The sequence below is a fragment of the Oncorhynchus nerka genome, linkage group LG22 (assembly GCF_034236695.1).
Source record: "Oncorhynchus nerka isolate Pitt River linkage group LG22, Oner_Uvic_2.0, whole genome shotgun sequence".
NCBI classification, from domain to species: domain Eukaryota; kingdom Metazoa; phylum Chordata; class Actinopteri; order Salmoniformes; family Salmonidae; genus Oncorhynchus; species Oncorhynchus nerka.
Genome location: NC_088417.1, coordinates 89459397 through 89487072, shown reverse-complemented (window position 1 = coordinate 89487072; position 27676 = coordinate 89459397). Strand labels below are relative to the sequence as shown.

The 27676-nt window shown below is 46.7% G+C and overlaps 1 protein-coding gene across 2 annotated transcripts; it reads right to left on the bottom strand.

Moving 5' to 3' along the window:
- Positions 1 to 6312: 6312 nt before the first annotated feature.
- dhx29 (DEAH (Asp-Glu-Ala-His) box polypeptide 29) lies at positions 6313 to 27651 on the bottom strand. Of its 2 annotated transcripts, XM_029628514.2 has the most exons (27): positions 27087 to 27649; positions 26841 to 26914; positions 26639 to 26752; positions 26374 to 26503; positions 26116 to 26243; positions 25797 to 25940; positions 25371 to 25497; positions 20905 to 21072; positions 20352 to 20520; positions 19130 to 19250; positions 18487 to 18849; positions 18119 to 18385; positions 17734 to 17877; positions 13501 to 13677; positions 12939 to 13079; positions 12525 to 12669; positions 12207 to 12327; positions 11976 to 12060; positions 11652 to 11869; positions 11450 to 11525; positions 10412 to 10636; positions 9742 to 9878; positions 9347 to 9437; positions 8420 to 8752; positions 8008 to 8139; positions 6902 to 6998; positions 6313 to 6699 (listed from the first exon to the last, which is right to left on the bottom strand). In XM_029628514.2, exons 1-27 carry the CDS (start codon positions 27250 to 27252, stop codon positions 6644 to 6646), a joined length of 4149 nt encoding a protein of 1382 aa, XP_029484374.1. In that variant the 5' UTR covers positions 27253 to 27649; the 3' UTR covers positions 6313 to 6643. The 2 variants fall into 2 exon arrangements, with proteins under 2 accessions (XP_029484374.1, XP_029484375.1); XM_029628515.2 differs by lacking the exons at positions 6313 to 6699; positions 6902 to 6998; positions 8008 to 8139; positions 8420 to 8752 and adding an exon at positions 8759 to 9131 and having other exon boundaries at positions 27087 to 27651.
- Positions 27652 to 27676: the final 25 nt, after the last annotated feature.

Genomic DNA, 27676 nt, shown 5'->3' with positions numbered 1-27676 from the left:
GCTCAGGTCAGGCAGAGGTTGGTAATCCAGAGTAGTGGGGCAAAGGTACAGGACGGCAGGCAGGCTCAGGTCAGGCAGAGGTTGGTAATCCAGAGTAGTGGGGCAAAGGTACAGGACGGCAGGCAGGCTCAGGTCAGGCAGAGGTTGGTAATCCAGAGTAGTGGGGCAAAGGTACAGGACGGCAGGCAGGCTCAGGTCAGGCAGAGGTTGGTAATCCAGAGTAGAGGCAAAGGTACAGGACGGCAGGCAGGCTCAGGTCAGGCAGACGTTGGTAATCCAGAGTAGAGGCAAAGGTACAGGACAGCAGGCAGGCTCAGGTCAGGCAGAGGTTGGTAATCCAGAGTAGAGGCAAAGGTACAGGACAGCAGGCAGGCTCAGGTCAGGCAGAGGTTGGTAATCCAGAGTAGTGGGGCAAAGGTACAGGACGGCAGGCAGGCTCAGGTAAGGCAGAGGTTGATAATCCAGAGTAGAGGCAAAGGTACAGGACAGCAGGCAGGCTCAGGGTCAGGCAGAGGTTGGTAATCCAGAGTAGTGGGGCATAGGTACAGGACAGCAGGCAGGCTCAGGTCAGGCAGAGGTTGGTAATCCAGAGTAGTGGGGCAAAGGTACAGGACAGCAGGCAGGCTCAGGTCAGGCAGAGGTTGGTAATCCAGAGTAGAGGCAAAGGTACAGGACGGCAGGCAGGCTCAGGTCAGGCAGAGGTTGGTAATCCAGAGTAGTGGGGCAAAGGTACAGGACAGCAGGCAGGCTCAGGTTAGGCAGAGGTTGGTAATCCAGAGTAGCGGGGCAAAGGTACAGGACGGCAGGCAGGCTCAGGTCAGGCAGAGGTTGGTAATCCAGAGTAGAGGCAAAGGTACAGGACAGCAGGCAGGCTCAGGTCAGGCAGAGGTTGGTAATCCAGAGTAGTGGGGCAAAGGTACAGGACAGCAGGCAGGCTCAGGTCAGGCAGAGGTTGGTAATCCAGAGTAGTGGGGCAAAGGTACAGGACGGCAGGCAGGCTCAGGTCAGGCAGAGGTTGGTAATCCAGAGTAGTGGGGCAAAGGTACAGGACGGCAGGCAGGCTCAGGTCAGGCAGAGGTTGGTAATCCAGAGTAGAGGCAAAGGTACAGGACAGCAGGCAGGCTCAGGTCAGGCAGAGGTTGGTAATCCAGAGTAGAGGCAAAGGTACAGGACAGCAGGCAGGCTCAGGTCAGGTAGAGGTTGGTAATCCAGAGTAGTGGGGCAAAGGTACAGGACATTAGGCAGGCTCAGGTCAGGCAGAGGTTGGTAATCCAGAGTAGTGGGGCAAAGGTACAGGACAGCAGGCAGGCAGGCTCAGGCAGAGGTTGGTAATCCAGAGTAGAGGCAAAGGTACAGGACAGCAGGCAGGCTCAGGGTCAGGCAGAGGTTGGTAATCCAGAGTAGTGTGGCAAAGGTACAGGACAGCAGGCAGGCTCAGGTCAGGCAGAGGTTGGTAATCCAGAGTAGTGGGGCAAAGGTACAGGACGGCAGGCAGGCTCAGGTCAGGCAGAGGTTGGTAATCCAGAGTAGTGGGGCAAAGGTACAGGACGGCAGGCAGGCTCAGGTCAGGCAGAGGTTTGTAATCCAGAGTAGAGGCAAAGGTACAGGACAGCAGGCAGGCTCAGGTCAGGCAGAGGTTGGTAATCCAGAGTAGTGGGGCAAAGGTACAGGACGGCAGGCAGGCTCAGGTCAGGCAGAGGTTGGTAATCCAGAGTAGAGGCAAAGGTACAGGACGGCAGGCAGGCTCAGGTCAGGCAGAGGTTGGTAATCCAGAGTAGAGGCAAAGGTACAGGACTGCAGGCAGGCTCAGGTCAGGCAGAGGTTGGTAATCCAGAGTAGTGGGGCAAAGGTACAGGACTGCAGGCAGGCTCAGGGTCAGGCAGAGGTTGGTAATCCAGAGTAGTGGGGCATAGGTACAGGACAGCAGGCAGGCTCAGGTCAGGCAGAGGTTGGTAATCCAGAGTAGTGGGGCAAAGGTACAGGACAGCAGGCAGGCTCAGGTCAGGCAGAGGTTGGTAATCCAGAGTAGAGGCAAAGGTACAGGACGGCAGGCAGGCTCAGGTCAGGCAGAGGTTGGTAATCCAGAGTAGTGGGGCAAAGGTACAGGACAGCAGGCAGGCTCAGGTTAGGCAGAGGTTGGTAATCCAGAGTAGCGGGGCAAAGGTACAGGACGGCAGGCAGGCTCAGGTCAGGCAGAGGTTGGTAATCCAGAGTAGAGGCAAAGGTACAGGACAGCAGGCAGGCTCAGGTCAGGCAGAGGTTGGTAATCCAGAGTAGTGGGGCAAAGGTACAGGACAGCAGGCAGGCTCAGGTCAGGCAGAGGTTGGTAATCCAGAGTAGTGGGGCAAAGGTACAGGACGGCAGGCAGGCTCAGGTCAGGCAGAGGTTGGTAATCCAGAGTAGTGGGGCAAAGGTACAGGACGGCAGGCAGGCTCAGGTCAGGCAGAGGTTGGTAATCCAGAGTAGAGGCAAAGGTACAGGACAGCAGGCAGGCTCGGGTCAGGCAGAGGTTGGTAATCCAGAGTAGAGGCAAAGGTACAGGACAGCAGGCAGGCTCAGGTCAGGTAGAGGTTGGTAATCCAGAGTAGTGGGGCAAAGGTACAGGACATTAGGCAGGCTCAGGTCAGGCAGAGGTTGGTAATCCAGAGTAGTGGGGCAAAGGTACAGGACAGCAGGCAGGCAGGCTCAGGCAGAGGTTGGTAATCCAGAGTAGAGGCAAAGGTACAGGACAGCAGGCAGGCTCAGGGTCAGGCAGAGGTTGGTAATCCAGAGTAGTGTGGCAAAGGTACAGGACAGCAGGCAGGCTCAGGTCAGGCAGAGGTTGGTAATCCAGAGTAGTGGGGCAAAGGTACAGGACGGCAGGCAGGCTCAGGTCAGGCAGAGGTTGGTAATCCAGAGTAGTGGGGCAAAGGTACAGGACGGCAGGCAGGCTCAGGTCAGGCAGAGGTTTGTAATCCAGAGTAGAGGCAAAGGTACAGGACAGCAGGCAGGCTCAGGTCAGGCAGAGGTTGGTAATCCAGAGTAGTGGGGCAAAGGTACAGGACGGCAGGCAGGCTCAGGTCAGGCAGAGGTTGGTAATCCAGAGTAGAGGCAAAGGTACAGGACGGCAGGCAGGCTCAGGTCAGGCAGAGGTTGGTAATCCAGAGTAGAGGCAAAGGTACAGGACTGCAGGCAGGCTCAGGTCAGGCAGAGGTTGGTAATCCAGAGTAGTGGGGCAAAGGTACAGGACTGCAGGCAGGCTCAGGTCAGGCAGAGGTTGGTAATCCAGAGTAGAGGGGCAAAGGTACAGGACGACAGGCAGGCTCAGGTCAGGCAGAGGTTGGTAATCCAGAGTAGTGGGGCAAAGGTACAGGACGGCAGGCAGGCTCAGGGTCAGGCAGAGGTTGGTAATCCAGAGTAGAGGGGCAAAGGTACAGGACGGCAGGCAGGCTCAGGTCAGGCAGAGGTTGGTAATCCAGAGTAGTGGGGAAAAGGTACAGGACGGCAGGCAGGCTCAGGGTCAGGCAGAGGTTGGTAATCCAGAGTAGAGGCAAAGGTACAGGACGGCAGGCAGGCTCAGGTCAGGCAGAGGTTGGTAATCCAGAGTAGTGGGGCAAAGGTACAGGACGGCAGGCAGGCTCAGGTCAGGCAGAGGTTGGTAATCCAGAGTAGAGGCAAAGGTACAGGACGGCAGGCAGGCTCAGGTCAGGCAGAGGTTGGTAATCCAGAGTAGAGGCAAAGGTACAGGACGGCAGGCAGGCTCAGGGTAGGCACGAAAGGTCAAAACCAGGAAACTAGAAAACAGGGACAATAGCAAAGACAAGGGGGTGGATTCAAGCACAAGGACAGGTGAAACAGATCAGGGCGTGACAGTTGGTGGACGTAAGGAAAACTACAAGCGAATATTTGTTGAATACCCAACCTGAATCTGGTTTTACCTCTGTGGTTCTAATGTCTCCTCTGGCCTTCCTGACCATTTAATGATGGCTTCTAATGAAGTGAAGGATAAAGCCGATAATGAAGGAGTTTTTAACAAGCAAATATCTGCTGGTTCAGTTTTTGATAATGGTGGGGCCTAGGCCTCTAATGTAAGCTCTGTTACAGTAAACTATGATATAGGCCCTCATGGGAACTATTTGGACTTTGAGCCTGTTTCTTATGCGGAGGTCTATAAAGCACTAAAGGCAATAGACACTAAAAAGTCTGCAGGTCCAGACAACCTGGATCACTACCTCTTAAAGGTAGCAGCTTGTATTATTACTGAACCTGTGGCTCACATTTTCAACGTGTCTCTTGACCAATTCCATACCCAGCATTTGGAAATCAGCTCATGTCCTCCCACTGCTGAGCGTGGAGATCCTTCAGATGCTAATAACTATCGTCCTATCTCTAAACTCCCTATCCTGGCCAAAGTCTATGAATCCCTAGTGAACTCCCTATCCTGGCCAAAGTCTATGAATCCCTAGTGAACTCCCTATCCTGGCCAAAGTCTATGAATCCCTAGTGAACTCCCTATCCTGGCCAAAGTCTATGAATCCCTAGTGAACTCCATATCCTGGCCAAAGTCTATGAATCCCTAGTGAACTCCCTATCCTGGCTAAAGTCTATGAATCCCTAGTGAACTCACAGCTGAAAAACTTCTTATTTGAAAAGAATATACTTAGCAGGGTTCAGTCTGGCTTTAGATTGGGACACAGCACCACAACTGCAGCTATGGCCGAGGCAAATAACATACTGAGCGGGGTTCAGTCTGGCTTTAAATCAGGACACAGTACCACAACTGCAGCTATGGCAGTGGCAAATGACATTAATGGACTTGATAAAAAGCAACGTTGTGCTGCTCTGTTTGTTGATTTATCAAAGGCATTTGATTCAGGTGACCATGAATTGTTGCTAGCTAGACTCAGTAACATTGGTCTCTGGGAAGGGGCAGTAAACTGGTTTAGGAACTATCTTTCTGACAGAAGATAATGTGTATATACTGAGAAAATAATGTGTATATCCTGACAATCACAAGTCTAGCTTTCTTGAGATTAATAGAGGGGTTCCCCAGGGTTCCATTTTAGCTCCTGTGTTCTCAATTTTTATTAATGATTTGGGAAATGCAATGCAACCATCAAAGTTGCATCTATACGCAGATGATAGTCATATATTCATGTGCTCCTTCTCTGGTTCAGGCTGTTGAAGAGCTCCAGACTGCTTTTCAGTCACTGCAGGCCTCCCTTTATGGTCTCAAACTGGTCTTGAATGTACAAAAAACAAAATTAATGAACTTTACCAGAGTTCGCACTCAGCCAGAGAACTTTAGCATTGTCACATCTGGTGGCTTATACATTGAAAAAGTGTAATCCTACAAATACCTTTGTATATGGTTGGATGACAAGTTGTCCTTTAAAGTTCATATGGATAATCTTGTGAGGAAGCTTAAATTGAAATTGTTTTTTTATTTTCGTAATAAGGCTTGCTTGCCGCTTATGGCTAGAAAGTAGCTTATTGAGGCCACTTTTCTCTCTGTAATTGAGTATGGTGACTTATTGTATATGCATGCAGGCTCCTCTGTCTTACAGAGATCAGACTCTGTTTATCATGCATCCTTTATTACAAATGCCAAGTCACTCACCCACCATTGCACCTTCTACCAAATGGTAGGTTGGACCTCACTTCATATACACAGAAAGCTACATTAGTATATGTTCATCTACAAAGCCCTTTGGGGTAAACTCCCTCTTCACCACCAGCCAAGTTCTGTTTGGTAGCATCCGAACCGTTTGGGCTACAAACCAATGGGACCTCACTATAGAAAGATTCTGAGCAACATGATGGTGTTCTTGTAAAGGCCAAAATCAATATTGTTTTCAGCAAATTTTTTAATATACATTTTTTTTAAATACCTAAATCAAATGGCTAAATGAGCCGTAGTATGACCATCTTAAAACATTTCCACATGTCACCTTTTCACCCCCCTCCCCCAACATCTTAAACTTGAAAGAATTATGCAATAAGGCCCGAGGGGGTGTGGTATATGGCCAATATACCACGGTTAATGGCTGTTCTCTGACACGACGCAACGCAAAGTGCCTGGATACAGCACTTATCCATGGTATGTTGGCCATATACCACAAACCAGTGAGGTACCTTATTGCTATTATAAACTGGTTACCAACGTAATTAGAGCAGTGAAAATAAATGTTTTTTCATATCCATGGTATACGGTCTCATAAACCATGGCTGTCAGAACCACCCAGTTTATAATCTGAAATAACTGTTTGGGCAGCACCAGTCTGACATAATTGCAGGAATATTTCAAGGATGTTTACTAGGCGCACACACAAGGCCATTAGAGTTTTGTTTATTTTAGAAAACAAAGACATGCTAATCACCAAAGGATGTTTGTTACATTCTGAGGGAGGGAGCTATGAATTAATTTCAAATGTTTATTTCCCTAAAACAGATATCAAACATAAATTAGCCATCAACACCACATTCAGCTTTATTTTGTTTGGCAACAGTCATCATTGATAAGAGAAGAAATATATTCTTTAATTTCATGATTTAAATGTCATTATACAGTCCACCACCACCCTCTGATCTTTAGGCTGTCCATCTGTCCTTGGACAACCATGTATGACTGATGTCTCCAATGAGAGGTCAGAGGTCACAGTGGTCAGAAGACATTCTCCATCTTGATCAGTTCTATTATCAACTGGATGGTCTTCTCATCTACGGGAGAGAGTAAAAGAGTAAACAACACCATTTACCACTACACAGTTAAACAACACACAGCACAATGTCATGAACACAAAAAAGAAAAATGTAGGGGGCTTAGGAAGAGACGAAGGATGAGGAAGAAGGAAACAGAAAATGAGAGAGGGATTCAAGAGAAAAGGGAGGGGGAAAAGACAGAAAAAGGGTAGAATATTACCTTCTAGATTCATCCTTGGGTTCTCCAGCTTCTTCTCCAGTAGTGAGTCTATGAGCTTCCTCAGATGTTTAAAGATCACTCCGATCCTCACTGGGGCCTGGGAGAGAGAGAGGAGGACAGGGAGGAACAGAGATCAGACAGAGCCTTGCTTGCGACAGTATGCTCAACTACAAGGGTTTCCTGGACCTAGATTAAGGCTGCAGTCCAAACACAGTAATTTTAGCCCTCGCAATAGCCACTTTCCCTTGGGGGAATCCTCGTCAAAACCGGATACAGTTTGATTGCAATCTTAAGTGGAGGTCCAATTCACTAACGTTGCCCCCTCGGCCCTTGATTTAGCTTGAGGGAGCGAGTGAAGAACTTTGATCACTTGTGGGGTTGATATGACCCACAATTCAATGCAAACTGTAATCACGTGTCAAATTGAATCAACATGGCTGAATTTTCGGCATGTCAGACAAAATTATGACGCTAGCTTGCTAAAAAAATATATATAGATGACATTGATTTTAGCATTGGCAAATTGGCTTAGTCTCGTAGTGAGGACCCTATGAAAACGTAGTTAGCTTCATAAACATATTTTTGGGGAATTCAGAAATGTATTGGAATAAATAAACTATAATACTAGCTAGCCAGCTATGGGCAACTGTAGCTAGCTACCTGACAGGACTGCTAGCTAGCTGTTAGCTTACTAGGTACATTAATAGCTTTAGGTCGTTTGTTTTTAAACTCAATTTCAATATTTCCTCCAACAATGTTGCCTCTCCGATCAACACTCTTCCTCGCTTGGGCAAGGGACATTTAAAAGTACACTCGGATGTAATGATGTAAAACATCATTCAAGGGCTGAGGGTTTAGGGCCAAGGGCTGTCTACTTTGAATTTGGATTGTAGCCTAAGACTAGTATTGGACTATAGAGCACTTACAATGGAGATTCTCTATTGAGAAGTAATTTTATTTTTTATCTGGGTCTGGGAAACTGGCTACAAGAGTTTGATTTTCTTTCTCTTTGTGTATCACACTGTCTCTGCTGTAGCACTGACACACCACTCTAGTCATTCACGACACAGACATGTAATACAGCTGACCCAGATATGAACTCTGACCTGGAAGTGTATCCATCCATCCAGAGAGATGAGTCTCTCCCGGTGTTGTACGTCGATGTCCCCTCCAAACAGTAGCATGGGGAAGGGAGAGATCAGCGTCGTGTCCCGCAGGTAGATCTTAGAGTATTTTACCTGAGGGAGAGTCAAAATTAGATTTAAAAAATGTGCAACTTAATAGTATTTTACCTACAATTACACACAGTAAATTATTCTATTTAGGCCTACCTGGGAGTTAGAGGTTGCCCCGGCCTAGCCACACCCTTGGTTAGGATTACAAGTAGGGAGAATTTGATCCTATATCTCCAGTTAAGGCCATCTTCTACACCCAGTGAGTAATCGATTTCACCATAGAGATTACAGACGGGTAGATTGAATGATCATGGATCAATATATCTCTATGGGACCAACTGACCTTCTCCTGGAAGAGCAGCCAGCCGCGTGTCTGCAGGCAGCGGTTGACAGAGGAGGGGTGGACTTGGGCCTTCCCTTGGGCAGTCTCCACAGAGCACGCCACCCGGTCCAGGACGTCCACAGAGGGAGTGTAGAGGATCCGTCCCACGCTGTCATACAGTCCTGCCGTCAGCACCGCGTTCAGGACACAGATCTGAGGCTTACCAAGGGGGGTGAGGGGAGCCTGGGGACCCCTGGGGTCAGACCGATCCCGGGAAGGTGGTCCTCGACCGGACCTGGAGGAACCAGAGAATCCAGCCTGGTCCATCATACGCATCAGCTCCTGTTTGATGTCCTGATGGAGAAGAGATCCAGGTTTAATGTCCTTACCAACCACTCTAAATGTCGTATGATCTATGAACTACTGTCACTGTGTACAGCCGTTGTACATGCTCAACAGGCTTGGGGTAAATTCAATTTCAACTGCCTCCTGAGTGACACAGTGGTCTAAGACACTGCATCGCAGTGCTAGCTGTGCCACTAGAGATTCTGGGTTGGAGTCCAGGCTCTGTCGCAGTCGGCTGCAACCGGGAGACCCATGAGGCGGAGCACAATTGTCCCAGCGTCGTCCGGGTTAGGGGAGGGTTTTGGCAGCAGGGTCCTTGTCCCATCGCACACTAGCGACTCCTGTGGCGGGCCGGGCACAGTGCACGCTGACACGGTCACGGTGTTTCCTCCGGGTTAAGTGGGCATTGTGTCAAGAAGCAGAACTCCCATACGGGGGTTGCAGCAATGAGACAAGACTGTAACTACCAATTGGATACCACGAAATTTCAATTCAGTCAATTCAAGAAGTAAACTGAAATTCGAAATTGACCCCAACCCTGACGCTCACTGTTAAAGCATATCAGATGAGAGAACCATACACACAAGTTAGAAAATAGAGTACCTCTATGGTGATGAGGGCGGTACGGTTCAGGAAGTGTTTCCTGCAGTAGGCCATTTCGGCTCGATATCCCTCACTGCGTATGTTCTTCCACCTGTTAGCAGAACAATACCATTAGAGAACAGAAACCAAGATGGTGGCTGAGCCATTAAAATGGCACAGGAACAATCAACTTCTTCAGGGTTAGGCTATGTGTCATTGCTTTTAAAAAAATGTATTAGGCACAATATGGAATAAAATGTATTGAAACAGAGAGGGACTAGGTGAACTTGACCAAGAAACACATGTTTTCTTTACTGTCGCAAAACAATTTGCTGCCACGTGCCCAACTGAACATGACCCTGAAATATCTATCTCAGATTTTGGTCATTCATACTCTTGAAAAGAGATGCACCTACCCCAGGTAAGCATTGTAGATAGTCAGGTGATCTGAGTTGGCTACAGCCAGGGCAGCTTTAGCCAGGTTAGCCTGATCCTTCTGGTTCATGGGTGTGGCAAAGGGAGACTTCTCCGAGATCGCTGCTGCTATAGTCGCCTGCAATACAATTACATTCAGTCATTATGGAAATTAGATGTATCCTTTAAAGCTGGAATCCTTAGTTGCTACATCTATTTTTGGACTTAAAAATAAATTATATATACCCATTTATTCTTGAAGAAAATAACTTCTAAATGCCTCATGAGCTTAGTTCAACTGTCGTACCCCATCAGTACCCAAAGTATAAGCTTGTTTTACTCCAATATTTGTAAACAATGTCAAATGTAAACAAACACTGTATAGCCTGAAAACATGGTTAAAACTATAATTTTGATATCATGGATCGTCAGTCCTTGAATCCATAGCTCTTGTCTATGAATTTGAGAGTGGTTCAATTTCTCCAGGCCCATCCCTCAGCTTTTTACCAAGACACAGGCGGGGGTGACTGCTTTGTTCTTGTTTCAATTAAGGATTCTAGCTTTAACTAGGTGAGTCCCATTTCACATGGTTGATTGCTGATTTTGCAAGCAGTTAATACAATACAATGCTAATTCAGAAATGTATGACACCCCGCATGGACTGTAACTTACAATGGGGTCCAGGCAGCCCAAGATGGCACCAAAGATGAGCATCTTGCCGATCTTGACGTTGACAGGCAAGGTGGCGAGATGGTGACCCAGCGGGGTGAGGGCGTGGCCCTCCGGTATACACGCTCCGATCCTCCGGAGCAGGCACACGGCGTTACTCACAGACTGGGGCTGGGGCGCGTCTAGGGCTCGACACAGGAACTCCTCTGGAGAGCCATACTCACATTTCTGTACAGGGGACAGAGACGGAACAGTGATGGTTAGGGTGGTTTACAGTGGTTGGGGTGGTTTACAGTGGTTAGGGTGGTTTACAGTGGTTAGGGTGGTTTACAGTGGTTAGGGTGGTTTACAGTGGTTAGGGTGGTTTACAGTGGTTACGGTGGTTTACAGTGGTTACGGTGGTTTACAGTGGTTACGGTGGTTTACAGTGGTTGAGGTGGTTTACAGTGGTTGGGGTGGTTTACAGTGGTTAGGGTGGTTTACAGTGGTTAGGGTGGTTTACAGTGGTTAGGGTGGTTTACAGTCGTTTGGGGTGGTTACGGTGGTTTGGGATGGTTACGGTGGTTTGGGGTGGTTAGGGGTGGTTACGGTGGTTTGGGGTGGTTACTGTGGTTACGGTGGTTGGTGTGGTTATGGTGATTGGGGTGGTTATGGTGATTGGGGTGGTTACAGTGGTTGGTGTGGTTACGGTGGTTACATTGAGATTGCCATCTATTTTTCAAGTGAGCCCTGTGAGTGGATTGTTCCTGTGTCTATTATGAAGAATATCTAAGAATAATTAAGCAATGAGGCACCTTGGGGGGGGGTTGTGGTAAGTAGCCAAATATACCACAGCTAAGGGCTGTTCTTAGGCACAGTCCTTAGCTGTGGTATATTGGCCATTTACCACAAACCCCAGCTGCCTTATTGCTATTATAATGTAATTAGAGCAGTAAAAATAAATGTTTTGTCATACCCGTGGTATACGGTCTGATATACCACGGCTGTCAGCCAAATCACCATTCAGGGCACGAACCACCCAGTTTACAGTTGTCAGTGTACCATGATATGAAGACACAGCTCCTCCAGTGGAACCCTCAGTATCTCTGGTATGGAGTAATCCATGAAAGCCTGAAACCTGTTACATAGAAGAACATTCACAATCAGGCTGTAACTTGTGTAGCTGCTGACCTCAGATAAGGCAGTAGAGGTATTTGTGTCGTAGACAGCAACTTGTTCTGTGATTGAGAGGGGAGGGGCTGACCTGAATTTGGGGTACAGGCGGAAGCAGAAGCCGTCCCGCACGCGTCCTGCCCTGCCTTGCCTCTGGAGGGCGCTGGCCTTGCTGACAAACGTCTCCACCAGGGAACTCATCTGGCTACTCTCATGGTACTTGTTTTCTTTGGTCTTTCCGGTATCAATAACGAACACAACATCAGGTATTGTTACTCCAGTTTCCGCTATGTTTGTGGACAGCACAATCTAAAATAGGGTAGACAGGGTAATAAAAATGAGTTTTTCACTTTTGTTAATTCATAGCAATATGTATCTCAGTTCATCACTGCACTAAACAAAGAAACCCCAGTACCTTTCTAACTCCAGTAGGGGGCACTGTAAATGCAGCAGCCTGGTCCTTAGATGACAGTGTGGAGTGCAGGGCTACCAGTTTGTACCTGGACAGTGAGACATAAACCAATCTCTTTATGAAAGCTAAAACCTTTGCTACAACAAAATAGTTTATAAATGAATTTAGAAATTGCTAGCACGCAAGATGGTATTCTTCTCAGGATGACATTGTCAGTGAAGACTATAAACTCACCTGTCTTTGCCACGGAACCTCTTGTCTGTGGAGAGCAGGTCATAAAGCTGTTGGATGTGGGCCAGACCTGGGAGGAACACCAGAACAGCTCCATCCACCACTGCAAACTGAGGAGACTTATCTGGGGAAGGGGAAAAAATATTACAGTTGGCGCAACACCTATCAATCAATATCTAAATTGCCCCAACATGTAGTACAGTCATATCAACAACCATAAACCAAATATAAACTGGACTAACTCTCCAGTCTCCAGCTCTCTCCACGTCCTCACACTGGGCTGAATGAACCCGCAACTCTGTCCAGGAGCTGTGTATTTACCCAGGTAGTCGAGCAAGTCCAGGACCAGTTCCATGTTGATTTTGTTGGGGTTCATGTACTGCAGGGCGTGGCGGGTCCGGCTGCTGAAGTGGTCCAGGTCAGGACCCAGGTCCCAGCCAGAGCCTGAGTCTTTCACTATAAACTCCTGGAGAACACACACAAAACACCATGAGTTACATATTGGTTCCTGTTCACTGTAATGCACAACATGGATCTGAGGCATTTACAGTAGTGTAGAATAGGATAGCACACAGCACAGTGATTCAGTATAGTTAAGGAAATAAGGCATTTCTACAGTGTTTTCAGAGACAAGTCAGTAATCAATCTGACCCTGAGACCCAATGCAGCAGGTAGGTACTATCACCAGGCCCCTCAATCCCAAAGATCTCACCCCTCTGTCACACCCCCTCTCACCTGGTGCTGCATGCTCTTCCCTCCTTTCTGCGTGAAGTTGATGTTGACCTCCTCTTCCTCCTCCAGGATCTTCTGGCTGTATTCAGAGTCCTTCTCCAGGACATAGCCTGTCTCCTCCACTATGTCCTCCAGATGGAACACCTGACAATAGAGGTGCAACAAAGCACTTCAGAACCACAGAAATATAATCACTTTCCACTTTATTGCCATGGGGACACTCAAAATGGCCGACCAGTCCACCCATTATGACATTTTATTTCACCTTTCTATTCATTTTAATGATATGGTCAGAACACATCAGGACAACACCATACAGCACGATACAACAGAATATCTGAGAGACACACTGTAACAATGCTCTACTACATCGATCGCTGAAATAACATTTTATATCAGGACAACCACAAGTAGTATGATACAAATAACATCCTTTTTGGCACTTAGACAGACTAGGACAGGAATATAATTCACTTGTGATGGAAAATACAATTTAATCAGAAAATACAGTTCATATTTTCATATCTGTGAACTATAGGGAAATGAAAAGTTCCCGACATCTAACCTCGACAGGGAAGGTTCTGCCAGGGATGTTGACTATAGGACAGCGGTTGAAGTAGGCAGCGAACTTATCACAGTCGACCGTGGCGCTCATCATGACCAGGTGCAGGTTGGACCGTTTCTGGACCACGTCCTTCAGGATGGTCAGCAGGAAATCAGACTGGACGCTGCGTTCATGGACCTAGAATGGATGAGACAGACAGCGTGTTTGATGGGATCGGTTTGAGCAAGGCAAGGCAAAAGCGCAGCATAGTTTATTTTGGTTATTTGGCATGCAGGGTAATATGTAGATTAGTAAGTCTGCCCAGTTTGGCTGCAATGTAGTTGATCTGAAACATGCACAGACTGAAGTGTGAGAGTCTGATCGAACCCTGGGCACAGTGGGCAGTGTGTAAGAGGTCAGGTGTCTAGACTAGAGTTTTCATAGATCCACCTGGACACAAATTCCACAGACGCAATCGGGAACCGAGCGGGTCCAGATCCAGAATTCAAAATAATTTCACAGGTCTGTGTCAGATCTGTTATGATTGTCATGGGTCTCTTTTTCCTGTAGTCCACAATCATCTCCTTTGTCTTGATCACGTTGAGGGAGAGGTTGTTGTCCTGGCACCACACAGCCAGGTCTCTGACCTCCTCCCTATAGGCTCTCGTCGCTGATCACTGTTGTGTCATCGGCGAACTTAATGTTGGAGTCGTGCCTGGCCGTGCAGTCATGAGTGAACAGGGAGTACAGGCGGGGACTGAGCACGCACCCCTGAGGGGCCCCCGTGTTGAGAATCAGCGTGGCGGATGTGTTGTTACCTACCCTTACCACCTGGAGGCAGCCCGTCAGGAAGTCCAGGATCCAGTTGCAGAGGGACGTATTAAGTCCCAGGGTCCTGAGCTTAGTGATGAGCTTTGAGGGCACTATGGTGTTGAACGCTGAGCTGTAGTCAATGAATAGCATTCTCACATGTGTTCCTTTTGTCCAGGTGGGAAGGGCAGTGTGGAGTGCAATCAAGATTGCATCATCTGTGGATCTGTTAGGGCAGTATGCAAATTGGAGTGGGTCTAGTCTCTGGGATAATGGTGTTGATGTGAGCCATGATCAGCCTTTCAAAGCCCTTCATGGCTACAGACGTGAGTGCTATGGGTCGGTGGTCATTTAGGCAGGTTACCTTTGTGTTCTTGGACACAAGGACTATGGTGGTCTGCTTAAAACATGTCGGGATTACAGACTCAGACAGGGAGAGGTTGAAAATGTCAGTGAAGACACTTGCCAGTTGGTCAGCGTATGCTTGCAGTACATGTCTTGGTAATCCGTCTGGCCCTGCGGCCTTGTGAATGTTGACCTGTTTAAAGGTCTTATATCGGCTGCGGAGAGCGTGATTACACAGTCTTCCGGCAACAGCTGGTGCTCTCATGCATATTTCAGTGTTATTTTCCTCGAAGCAAGCATAGAAGTAGTTTAGCCCGTCTGGTAGGCCTGTGTCACTGGGCAGCTCTTGGCTGTGCTTCCCTTTGTAGTCTGTAATGGTTTGCAAGCCCTGTCACATCCGACGAGCGTCAGAGCCGGTGTAGTACGATTTGATCTTAGTCCTGTATTGACGATTTGCCTGTTTGATGGTTCGTCGGAGGGCATAGCGGGATTTCTTATAAGCTCCCGGGTTAGAGTCCTGCTCCTTAAAAGTGGCAGCTCTAGCCATTAGCTCAGTGTGGATGTCGCCTATAATCCATGGCTTCTGGTTGGGGTATGTATGTACGTACGGTCACTGTGGGGACGACATCATCAATGCACTTATTGATGGAGCCAATTGTGTTATATTCTCCTACATTCAATTCACATTTACATAAACTTCAGAGTGTTTTCTTTCAAATGGTACCAAGAATATGCACATCCTTGATTCTGTGCCTGAGCTACAGGCAGTTAGATTTGGGTATGTCTTCAGGCGGGAAAAAAAAATAGGGGGTAGCTCTAAGAGGTTATTAACATAATCACTAGTAAACTACACATGATTGATGATATTACTAGTTTATCTAGCTTGTCCTGCGTTGCATATAATCGATGCGGTGCCTGTTTATTTCTCATCAGCCTACTTCGCCAAATGGGTGATTATTTAACAAGCGCAATTGGAAAAAAGCACTGTCGTTGCACCAATGTGTACCTAACCATAAACATCAGTGCCCTTCTTTAAAATCAATACACAAGTATATATTGTTAAACCTGCATATTGTGTTAATATTGCCTGCTAACATGAATTTCTTTTAACTAGGGAAATTGTCTTGCGTTCCGTGCAAGCAGTGCAGCAGTTTGGACCGCCTGGCTCGTGGCGAACTGTGTGAAGACCATTTAATCCTAATAAAGACCATAATTAATTTGCCAGAATTGTACAGAATTATGACATAACATTTAAGGTTCTGCAACGTAACAGCAATATTTAGACTTAGGTGATGCCACCCGTTAGATAAAATACGGAACGGTTCCGTATTTCACCGAAAGAATAAACATTTTGTTTTCGAAATGATAGGTCATTATTATGGTCAAATCTGGAAACTAAGGCTCGTATTTCTGTGTGTTATTATGTTATAATTAAGTCTATGATTTGATAGAGCAGTCTGACTGAGCTGTGGTAGGCAGGAACAGGCTTTTAAGCATTCATTCAAACAGCACTTTAGTGCGTTTGCCAGCAGCTCTTCGCTGTGCTTCAAGCATTGAGCTTTTTATGACTTCAAGCCTATCAACTCCCGAGATTAGGCTGGTGTAACCGATGTGAAATGGCTAGCTAGTTAGCTCGGCGCGCGTTTCAATCGGTGACGTCACTCGCTCTGAGACCTTGAAGTAGTTGTTCCCCTTGCTCTGCAAGGGACGTGGCTTTTGTGGAGCGATGGGTAACGCTCCTTCGAGGGTGGTTGTTGTCGATGTGTTCCTGGTTCGAGCCCAGGTAGGGGCGAGGAGAGGGACGGAAGCTATACTGTTACACTGGCAATACTAAAGTGCCTATAAGAACATCCAATAGTTAAAGGTATATGAAATACAAATGGTATAGAGAAAAAGTCCTATAAATACTATATTAACTACAACCTAAAACCTCTTACCTTGGAATATTGAAGTCTCATGTTAAAAAGGAGCCACCAACTTTCATATGTTCTCATGTTCTGAGCAGGAAACTCAAACGTTAGCTTTTTTACATGGCAAATATATTGCACTTTTACTTTCTTCTCCAACACTTTGTTTTTGCATTATTTAAACCAAATTGAACATGTTTCATTATTTACTTGAGGCTAAATGGATTTTTATTCATGTATTATATAAAGCTAAAATAAGTGTTCATTCAGTATTGTTGTAATTATCATTATTACAAAAAATAATAAATAAATAAATAGGCCAATTAACCAGTATCGGCTTTTTTTTTGGATCCTCCAATAAATCGGTATCGGCGGTGAAAAATCATAATCGGTCAACCTCTAGTTGACACCCCTACTCTTACGATAAGTGCCATGGGATCTTTAGTGACCACAGAGAGTCAGGACACCCGTTTAATGTCCCATCCAAAAGACGGCACCCTACACAGGGCAATGTCCCCAATCACTGCCCTGAGGCATTGGGCTATTTTTTAGACCAGAGGAAAGTGTGCCTCCTCTATGGCTCTTCAACACCACTTCCAGCAGCATCTGGTCTCCCATCCAGGGACTGACCAGGACCAACCCTGCTTAGCTTCAGAAGCAAGCCAACAGTGTGATGCAGGGTGGTATGCTGCTGGCAAAGTATCTTAAAAAAATGAAATAGAGGCCTCCTTAGTGGCCCAGCGGTCTAAGGCACTGCATCGCAGTGCTAAAGGCATTCCTACAGACCCAGGTTCGATCCCGGGCTGTATCACAACCGGCCGTGATCGGGGGTCCCATTGGGCGGCACACAATTGGCCCATCGTCTTCCGGGTTAGGTTAGGGTTAGGCCGAGGGTGCTTTACTTGGCTCATCGCGCTCTAGCGACTCCTTGTGGCAGGCCAGGGGCCTGCAGGCTGACCTCGGTCGTCAGTTGGACGGTGTTTCCTCCGACACATTGGTGCGGCTGGCTTCCAGGTTAAGCAGGGGGTGTTAAGAAGCGCGGCTAGGCGGGTCATGTTTCGGAGGACGCATGACTCGATCTTCGCCTTCCGAGCCAGTTGGGGAGTTGCAGCGATGAGACAAGATCCAAATTGGGGAGAAAAAGGGGGTAAAATACACAAAAGAACATATATAAATAACAATAACTAAATACCTCGTCCACTATGATGTGGGTCAGAGAGCTGAGCATGTGGTCCTGCTGCAGCTTCCTGAGGAGAACCCCGGTGGTGCAGTACAGAAGACGGGTCGAGTCCGAAGACTTGTTCTCCATCCGGATCTGGTACCCGCACAGCGACGACTGAAACATCAACATTGTACACATGTAATAGAAAATACCTTCATCAAATGTGTTGCATTCAACTCTTCCCTTACCCAACACCTAACCTTTTTGAGGCACCCTATATATCCTAAACCACACAAAAACCACCTAACGTAACCCTTTAACCACCCCAACCTACATGTAACTTATTGTTGTCAAGCTCAATCCAATCTCAAACCACCTAACCACTTCCACCAGCCCATCACATATTCCCTCTAACCTTGGATCCAGGCCCATCGTCACAGCCCAGCTCCTGAGACACCCTGCTGGCCAGACTCATGGCAGAGATCCTGCGTGGCTGGGTGACCACTATGTTACAGGGCTGTGCAGCAGCTCCCCCAGTCAGAAGCTCCTCTAGGATAAACTGGGGGATCTGGGTACTCTTCCCGCTGCCCGTCTCCCCCGCTACCACCACCACACGGTTGCGTCGCAGAGCCTCCATAACCCGCACGCGGTGCTGGAACACCGGGAGCTGCTCTCTGTCCGTCTGTAGAGTTTATAAACATTTAGTAAAGTGTCACTCCACAATATTACAACTATTGATAAGACATTAAAACTGGTTAAAAATAGATTAAAAACATTACAGACCTGTAACCGCCTGGACAGGGCCGAGCCACGGAGCTTCAGAAGAAGGGCCCGAGCCGCCACCTCTGCAACCCCACCACCTCTCTCCTTCGGGGTAATGGTTTTCCCTGGGTCCTCCTCTTCCTCCAGGTTGGCCAGGCTCTCCCAGTCATCCTCGAGCTCGTCCCCAGCTCCCTGCAGCCCTGGCTGGGGAGAAGGACACTTCTTCTGGGGTTGCTGCTGCTTCAGCCGGGTCAGCAGTCGGGTGATGAACTGGTCTCGGGGTTTGTTGATGGCTGTGCGGAGCTCCTCCTCCTCTGCCTGCTCGCTGTCCCGCCACTCCAGCCACACCTCACGGTACGTGGGAGGGATCAACATATGGACTGACTGGGATGGCGAGAGAGCAAGAGAGAGACAGAGAGAAATAGAGACAGAGAGAGAGAGAGACACACACAGATAGAAAGGCAGACAGAGAGAGACAGACAGACACACAGACAGAGCGAGAGAAAGAGAGAGACACAGAGAGAGAGAGAGTGAGAGACACACACAGACAGAGAGAGAGAGAGAGAGAGAGAGACAGACAGAGACACAGGTTAGTTATTGGAATGTAAAACAGCATCAGAAACACACCTGACCCTAGTTGAGGTTACATACAGTATGAACTCACCTGTCCTTTACATAGGTTGTAGATGGCCAGTGTTGCACCCAGGTGCTGAGCCTGCATGCCGTCCTCAGTGAGAATATTGGGACAAACCTCCAAAACATCCTCCAGTCTCTGAACACGAACCCTGGGAGAAACAATACCAGTCTTACTGTGAGACAAAACTTATAACACATCATACACTGTCTAAGTCTGGCTGACACCAAACTCCAAGTCTTCACCACTTGGAAAGGCTCCTTGATGTTGCAGGCATGATAATGAAGGAGGCTGTGATTTTTTACTGGTTGGTTCTCCTCTGTGTCTTTCTCACTCAAACGCCCACACAGACAACCACACACAGCCCCTGAGCCCCACTGCCCCTAACCCTGATACAACCACACACAGCCCCTGAGCACCACTGCCCCTAACCCGGATTGGTTCTTTCAAACTTTTTTCTTCCCTGGGGGTTGAGACCTCACGAAAGTGGGTGGCGCTTAGGGGCTGTGTGTGGCTGTATCAGGGTTAGGGGGTGGCGCTCAGGGGCTGTGTTTGGTTGTATCAGGGTTAGTGGGTGGCGCTCAGGGGCTGTGTGTGGTTGTATCAGGTTTAGGGGGTGGCGTTCAGAGTCTGTGTGTGGTTGTATCAGGGTTAGGGGTGGCGCTCAGGGGCTGTGTTTGGTTGTATCAGGGTTAGGGGGGTGGCGCTCAGGGGCTGTGTTTGGTTGTATCAGGGTTAGGGGGTGGCGCTCAGGGGCTGTGTGTGGTTGTATCAGGGTTAGGAGGTGGCGCTCAGGGGCTGTGTGTGGCTGTATCAGGGTTAGGGGGTGGCGCTCAGGGGCTGTGTTTGGTTGTATCAGGGTTAGGGGGTGGCGCTCAGGGGCTGTGTTTGGTTGTATCAGGGTTAGGGGGTGGCGCTCAGGGGCTGTGTGTGGTTGTATCAGGGTTAGGAGGTGGCGCTCAGGGGCTGTGTGTGGCTGTATCAGGGTTAGGGGGTGGCGCTCAGAGTCTGTGTGTGGTTGTATCAGGGTTAGGGGGTGGCGCTCAGGGGCTGTGTTTGGTTGTATCAGGGTTAGGGGGTGGCGCTCAAGGGGGTGGCGCTCATTTTAATGCAGCTAATTCAGTAAAATAAACTGAAACTCAATGAAAACTCATTGAAAAAGCAGTTGACTGAATGAAATGGCATTGACCACAAGCCTGAGGACTACTTTAACAACATGCCAGAGATCCTGAGATTGGATCCAATCACTCACCTGCACTTCCAGTATCTCCCAGCAGCAACCTTCTGGAAGGAGGGAGCAGGGCTCTTAGGGAGGTTCTTCCTGACCCAGTCAATCAGGAACTGTTTGGGGGACTTGCCGGTCCAGCTGCGAGCCGTGTAGTCAAAGTTACGGATGTCTTTAGGCTCATTATTTTTTGCTGCTAAGGAGACAGAAATAAATATGATGTTTTAATACGAAACCTCAGTACCACAGTCAGTTATACTGTAATGTGTAGGATTTTACTACACAACTTAGTATGCATTTGAACACTCATATACAACTGCCATGCACTATTGTTTTGAATAAGTACAGATATAGTGCATCATATACTCAGTTGACACCACAGGAGGCTGGTGGTGCCTTAATTGGGGAGGATGGACTCCTGGTAATGGCTGGAGCGGAATAAGTGGAATGGTATCACCAACATCAAACACATGGTTTCCATGTGTTTGATGCCATTCCATTTGCTCCTTTCCTGCCATTATTATGAGGTGTCCTCCCCTCAGATTGACCAAACAAAGACATTTGGTCAATCCATACTTACTTTTCTCTGCGGGAGGGGGCGTTTCCTTTTCAGCTTGTTCAAACAGGCCGAATGCCAGTTCTTCCTTGCCCTCAGTTGGAGCAGGTGGTTTCTTCTCCTCGATTTTGGGCGTGTCTACAACTTTTATTACTGTGTTGAACATAGGATGGGATTCTAGTGGCTTCATCTCTAAAATGTGAATAGAAACATAACCATTAATATGTGGTGTGAAAATAAAACCTATATAAACTCAGCAAAAAAAGAAATGTCCCCTTTTCAGGAACTTGTCTTTCAAAGATAATTCGTAAAAATAAAAATAACTTCACAGATCTTCATTGTAAAGGGTTTAAACACTGTTTCCCATGCTTGTTCAAAGAACCATAAACAATTAACAGGTACAGGATGGCAACAACAACTGAGGCTCAGACTGTCCACAATAGGCTGAGAGAGGCTGGACTGAGGGCTTGTAGGCCTGTTGTAAGGCAGGTCCTCACAAGACATCCCCGGCAACAACGTTGCCTATGGGCACAAACCCGTCGCTGGACCAGACAGGACTGGCAAAAAGTGCTCTTCACTGACGAGTCAGTTGTCTCACCAGGGGTGATAGCCGGATTCGCGTTGATCATCGAAGGAATGAGCGTTACACCGAGGCCTGTACAGTCGTAACCAAAAGTTGAGAACGACACAAATATGAATTTCTTTAGAATATGAGATATTTTTGTCAGATGTTACTATGGAATACTGAAGCATTTCATAACTGTCAAAGGCTTTTATTGACAATTACATGAAGTTGATGCAAGAGTCAATATTTGCAGTGTTGACCCTTCTTTCTCAAGACCTCTGCAATCTGCCCTGGCATGCTGTCAATTAACTTCTGGGCCACATCCTGACTGATGGCAGCCCATTCTTGCATAATCAATGCTTGGAGTTTGTCAGAATTTGTGGATTTTTGATTGTCCACCCGTCTCTTGAGGATTGACCACAAGTTCTCAATGGGATTAAGGTCTGGGGAGTTTCCTGGCCATGGACCCACAATATCGATGTTTTGTTCCCCAAGCCACTTAGTTATCACTTTTGCCTTATGGCAAGGTGCTCCATCATACTGGAAAAGGCATTGTTCGTCCCCAAACTGTTCCTGGATGGTTGGAAGAAGTTGATCTCAGAGGTGTGTTCTTTATTCATGGCTGTGTTCTTAGGCAAAAGTGTGAGTGAGCCCACTCCCTTGCCTGAGAAGTAACCCCACACACAAATGGTCTCAGGATGCTTTACTGTTGGCATGACACAGGACTGATGGTAGCACTCACCTTGTCTTCTCCGGACAAGCTTTTTTCCGAATGCCCCAAACAATCAGAAAGGGGATTCATCAGAGAAAATGACTTTACCCCCGTCCTCAGCAGTCCAATCGCTGTACCTTTTGCAGAATATCAGTCTGTCCCTGATGTTTTTCCTGGAGAGAAGTGACTTCTTTGCTGCCCTTCTTGACACCAGGCCATCCTCCAAAAGTCTTTGCCTCACTGTGCGTGCAGATGCAGTCACACCTGCCTGCTGCCATTCCTGAGCAAGCTCTATACTGGTGGTGCCCCGATCCCACAGCTGAATCAACTATAGGAGACGGTCCTGGTGCTTGCTGGACTTTCTTGGGCACTCTGAAGCCTTCTTCACAATAATTGAACCGCTCTCCTTAAAGTTCTTGATGATCCGATAAATGGTTGATTTAGGTGCAATCTTACTGGCAGCAATATCCTTGCCTGTGAAGTCCTTTTTATGCAAAGCAATGATGATGGCACGTGTTTCCTTGCAGGTAACCATGGTTGACAGAGGAAGAACAAGAAACAATTCCAAGCACCACCCTCCTTTTGAAGCTTCCAGTCTGTTATTCGAACTCAATCAGCATGACAGAGTGATCTCCAGCCTTGTCCTCGTCAACACTCACGCCTGTGTTAACGAGAGAATCACTGACATGTCAGCTGGTCCTTCTGTGGCAAGGCTGAAATGCAGTGGAAATGTTTTTTGGGGATTCAGTTCATTTGCATGGCAAAGGGGGACTTTGCAATTAATTGCAATTCATCTTATCACTCTTCATAACATTCTGGAGAATATGCAAATTGCCATTATACAAACTGAGACAGCAGACTTTGTGAAAATTAATATTTGTGTCATTCTCAAAACTTTTGGCCACGACTGTACTCTGGAGTGGGATCGATTTGGAGGTGGAGGGTCCGTCATGGTCTGGGGAGGTATGTCACAGCATCATCGGACTGAGCCGGTTGTCATTGTAGGCAATCTCAACGCTGTGCGTTACAGGGAAGACATTTTCCTCCCTCATGTGGTATGCTTCCTGCAGGCTAATCCTGACATGACCCTCCAGCATGACAATGCCACCAGCCGTACTGCTCGTTCTGTGCGTGAGTTCCTGCAAGACAGGAATGTCAGTGTTCTGCCATGGCCAGCGAAGAGCCCGGATCTCAATCCCATTGAGCACATCTGGGACCTGTTGGATCGGAGGGTGAGGGCTAGGGCCATTCCCCCCAGAAATATCCGGGAAATTGCAGGTGCTTTGGTGGAAGAGTGGGGTAACATCTCACAGCAAGAACGGGAAAATCTGGTGCAGTCCATGAGGAGGAGATACACTGCAGTACTTAATGCAGCTGGTGGCCACATCAGATACTGACTGTTACTTTTGATTTTGACTCCCCCCTTTGTTCAGGGACTCATTATTCCATTTATGTTAGTCACATGTCTGTGGAACTTGTTCAGTTTATGTCTTGAATGTTTTTATGTTCATACAAATAGTCACACTAAGTTTTTTGAAAATAAACGCAGTTGACAGTGAGAGGACGTTTCTTTTTTTGCTGAGTTTACTTCTAGGAAATATTATCAAAAAGAATGCTCTGTGGTCAAATACGGAACATTGGTGAATATGTTATTGTAAATAGTTTGAAAGAATGTATGCAGATCAGGGGTGGGCAACTGGCAGCAGCCCCCATTATGTAGGCCCACGGATACATTTCCAAATACCAAAACATCAAATATTTACAGTATCATAGGATTGGTACTGTATATATATATTTTTAGGAACTCAGTCCAGGGTTTCAGCTTACTGTTGAGAGTTAGAATAGTAGAATACACAAAGTGCAATTTCGAAAATGGGTTGTGCATCAGCAGTTCCTCTTTCTATGTCAGTCAGTAGCTAGGTTTCCATCCAGTTTGCAACAGATTTTCATGCAAATATTCAAAGATTTGTATAAAACAATATGAGCACTTTCCCACCAGGGATGTGTTTAAATTAAACTGACCTTTTGTGGATAAAAGGCTGTGCATGATGACGTAGTGCACATAAAAATGCACTTTTGCCATTAGATTCCAATGGGTTTCCATCGCATTTTCAACTCTGCTGATGGTTTTGTCACAAAACTGTTGTAATATAGTAAATATGCCTAATCTGGTCTTGGCAGATGTGCTCTAACCAACAGCTGGCAGATACAGTGCGGGTAGGCTACCTGCATTATGAGATTATTATAGATAAGAGATATTTATTTGTATTTGTCAAACGGCGGCCAAGCATTGATGTCAACAGAGTAAGACCCTCAATATTTATTGGAAAGGAGCATCAAGCTCATCACCTTGCACTATCACCCCCCTGTGAAGTTCATAACTTATTTAATCTGTAGTCTAAAAAACTGCATGCATTCCTGAGTCGTAGTGGGAGGACCACACACCATATCATCGTGTGACTCCAAGTTTACTTCCATATGATGGTTATTGTTATTACATCATACTGCCATTTCTTGCATAATGAATTTTACAGACACAAAAAGATCCCACCATGTCTAACGAACAAATAGTCTGTCGGCATTTATAAAATTGTACCGGCATTTCATCAGCCCGGTCGTTACTTTATTCACGCGTCAGGTAATCAAATAGTTGGATGGAAACGTGGTTACTGACAGTCACTCAATTAAAAATGGTTTTAGATTGGTAAGTTATCTAAACTTGTAGTAATCATGGTTGAATTACCGACTGGGTGGTCCCCCATTGATTTTGTTAATTACTGTGACTCAGATATCATATTAAAAACTGCTAACATTTCTTTCCACTCTATGGAAAAATGTATACAAGTGCAGGAAAGTAGCTGTAAAACGTCACATTTTTCTTCACGCCCCATGGCAAAATTAGTAGAGTTACATTAAATGAGTTCTAAAATAACAAAATCTTCTTTCTGCCCCATGGCTAAATGTGTAGAATTGGAGCAAACGTGCTTTAAAATGGAAAAATGTTTCTGTTGTTGTTGGGGGGGCAACAACATTTTGCTTAGGGCCGGCTCTGACTGCATATGTGGGTATGGATGTGGGTACGGAGACCGACGTGCCACTGAGGCCCCTCATGATGAGTTCCGATTTTCTGTGGCACCCATCCCCGTTCAAAGTTGCCCGTCCCCGATATAGATAATGTGGGTGTTCAGTTGACAATGGAGGACCCAGACAGACCTTGCTGTATGACTCGGATTCTGTCCTGTGCAGTCCTCTGTCCTCCTTTGTCCTTCTTGGCCTTGGCTGTAGCAGCCATCTCCTTGGCATCGTATAGCTGTGCAGTGAGCACCAGGTACCTGTCGTTCTACACAACATCACATAACCAGAGTGAAGGGAAACAGTACTACCCATCAAGTAGTGCCCAGTAGCTATAGTCCCAAGAACTTTCAGAAAAGTAGCCTGGGTGCCAGTCTGTTTCTGCTCTCTTGCTAACTCCTTATGGAATTGCCATGCTAAACATTCCATAATGTGTTAGCAAGAGTGCAGAAACAGAGTTGCACCCAGGCTATGAGAAAAGTAAGACCAGCTTAGATTGTCACCATTTATACAGTACATATCAGTGTAACAGGTGAATGTGTGACATGATTGCTGAGTTCAGCTTACCGGATCAAACTTCTCATCCAGTTCTGGGTTCCGTGTCTTCTTCCCACTCTGCTCCTCCTCTTCTTCGCTGCTCTCCTCACTGGACTGCTCTGCGTATCTAAGGATCCACTCCTTCACACTGGCTCCCTCATCCTTCACAGGCACCTGTCAACATGGAGATCACCATGGAGATGACTGATCATTCATTGACTCACAGACTCAGAATGTGTAGAAAATGTTTCCCATAATCTTACGTTGCCAGACTGTAAATGTCAGATTTGCTCCGCATACTCGAAGCAACACAATAGGAAAGGGTGGATCAAGGCTATATTTTCCCCACCTTTGCAGGCTCTTTCTTCGGCTCTTTGGGAGACTCAGGTTCGGGTGCTTGGGGTGCAGGCTGGAACTTTGGCTTGGTCTCATGGTTCTCTTCCTGCATCCTCTGACTGAAACCTGCTGGCAGCTCCTCTGGAGGAGAGGAGGTGGAGGGAATGAAAGAAAGCTAGAGTAAAACGAGTCAGTCAGAGGATCAGTGAAGAAGTTTACTGCGATAAGAGGGTAAAAAAAACAGACAATTTGAAAATCAAAGTATAAGTACCATCTTTCAGGTTCAGGCAAAGCCAGTCGAGGGCAGAGTGCAGGTCTCCTCCATACAACACACTGCTTTTCATGGCTTCCTCAATGTGCTCCGTCTTAAACTTGAACTTCTGCAGAGCTAAGTAGAGATCCTGTATGACACAATCACAGGCTACATCATGACTGTGTAACACAAAGCATATGACATTAGAATATATTAACAAAATCCATATGACAGACATGTGAATAAAGGATTGTTTGTTACTGTGACACATGATGTTCTTTACCAGCAGTTTCTTGTTGGTGAGTCTTCCTGATATCGGTCCTTTGTCTCCATTCTCTTGCCTGAAATCATTGATCAGTTTGATGATCTTCTTCTCCAAGTCTGTTTGAATGACAACCTGTCACAGAAGTAAAACATTTCAGAACGTGTTTATAAAGTAGTAGGCTAATAACAGGGTTAAACATCAGTCTATTCGGCACACTTACTTTGAGTATAGACTTGTCAGTGACTCCTCCTGTGTCCACTTGTGCTGTGTTTGTGAGGCTGTAGGTCTTTGGACCTGTCAAACGAGTCAATGAAAGTGTCAGACTCACACAGATGGTTTAATTATGCCTGCCATATGCCATCCAACATTGAATCAGGTATTACAGGCTATCATTACCCACCAGGGGTTTCTGACTCATAACAACAGCCACAGCCTTCTGAGAAATTGCTTTATATGAGTGACATACCTTTTGGCTTGATATCTTTCACAGCAGCTTTAGCAGGAGTTGGCTTCTGCTTTTTCCCAGTAGTAGCAGGGTCAGCCACGCCGTTTCCAGCAGCAGGAACATTGTTGCCTGCTGCTGCCGGTTGGACTGTAGGGACAGCGGCTGATTTCTTCTTCTTTCCACCCATTCAGAAACTGCGATCTGTTGCCCTACAGGTCTAATAAATTGAAAAACATCTGCCAACAGCTAATTTCATGTGTTTCTTAAAATATAACGGTTGTTTGGCTACTCTAAAAACAGATAGATAGCTAGTAACGTTAGCTAGTTAGCAAACAGCTACACCTTGCAGGCACCGGTGAAAAGACACAAGCACTTCCAACGCAATCTGTTTGTCACGTTATAATAACACGTTATAACACCACTGTACTAAACTAGTATATAGTCAGTTTAAACGATTGACTATTCAAGAGTGGAGTCGAGCATGTTTTCTATATTCATAATAATGCTGTGGCTAGTTTGCCAAATAATAAAACGCGTCTAAAATATTTTCCGCGAGTTATGAATTGGTAGTTTCCGGTTTCCGTAGCGGAAGTAATATTGTTGCATTGTGG

Bases quoted from the DNA above. Each gene is read 5' to 3' on its own strand.
- dhx29 (XM_029628514.2), bottom strand. From the start codon at position 27,252: ATGGGTGGAAAGAAGAAGAAATCAGCCGCTGTCCCTACAGTCCAACCG. The intron at 13,678-17,733 runs GTATTTAGTTAT...CATCCATTCTAG, and splicing joins CCCACATCATAGTGGACGAG to GTCCATGAACGCAGCGTCCA. The intron at 11,526-11,651 runs GTCAGCCCCTCC...TCTATGTAACAG, and splicing joins CGCCTGTACCCCAAATTCAG to GTTTCAGGCTTTCATGGATT.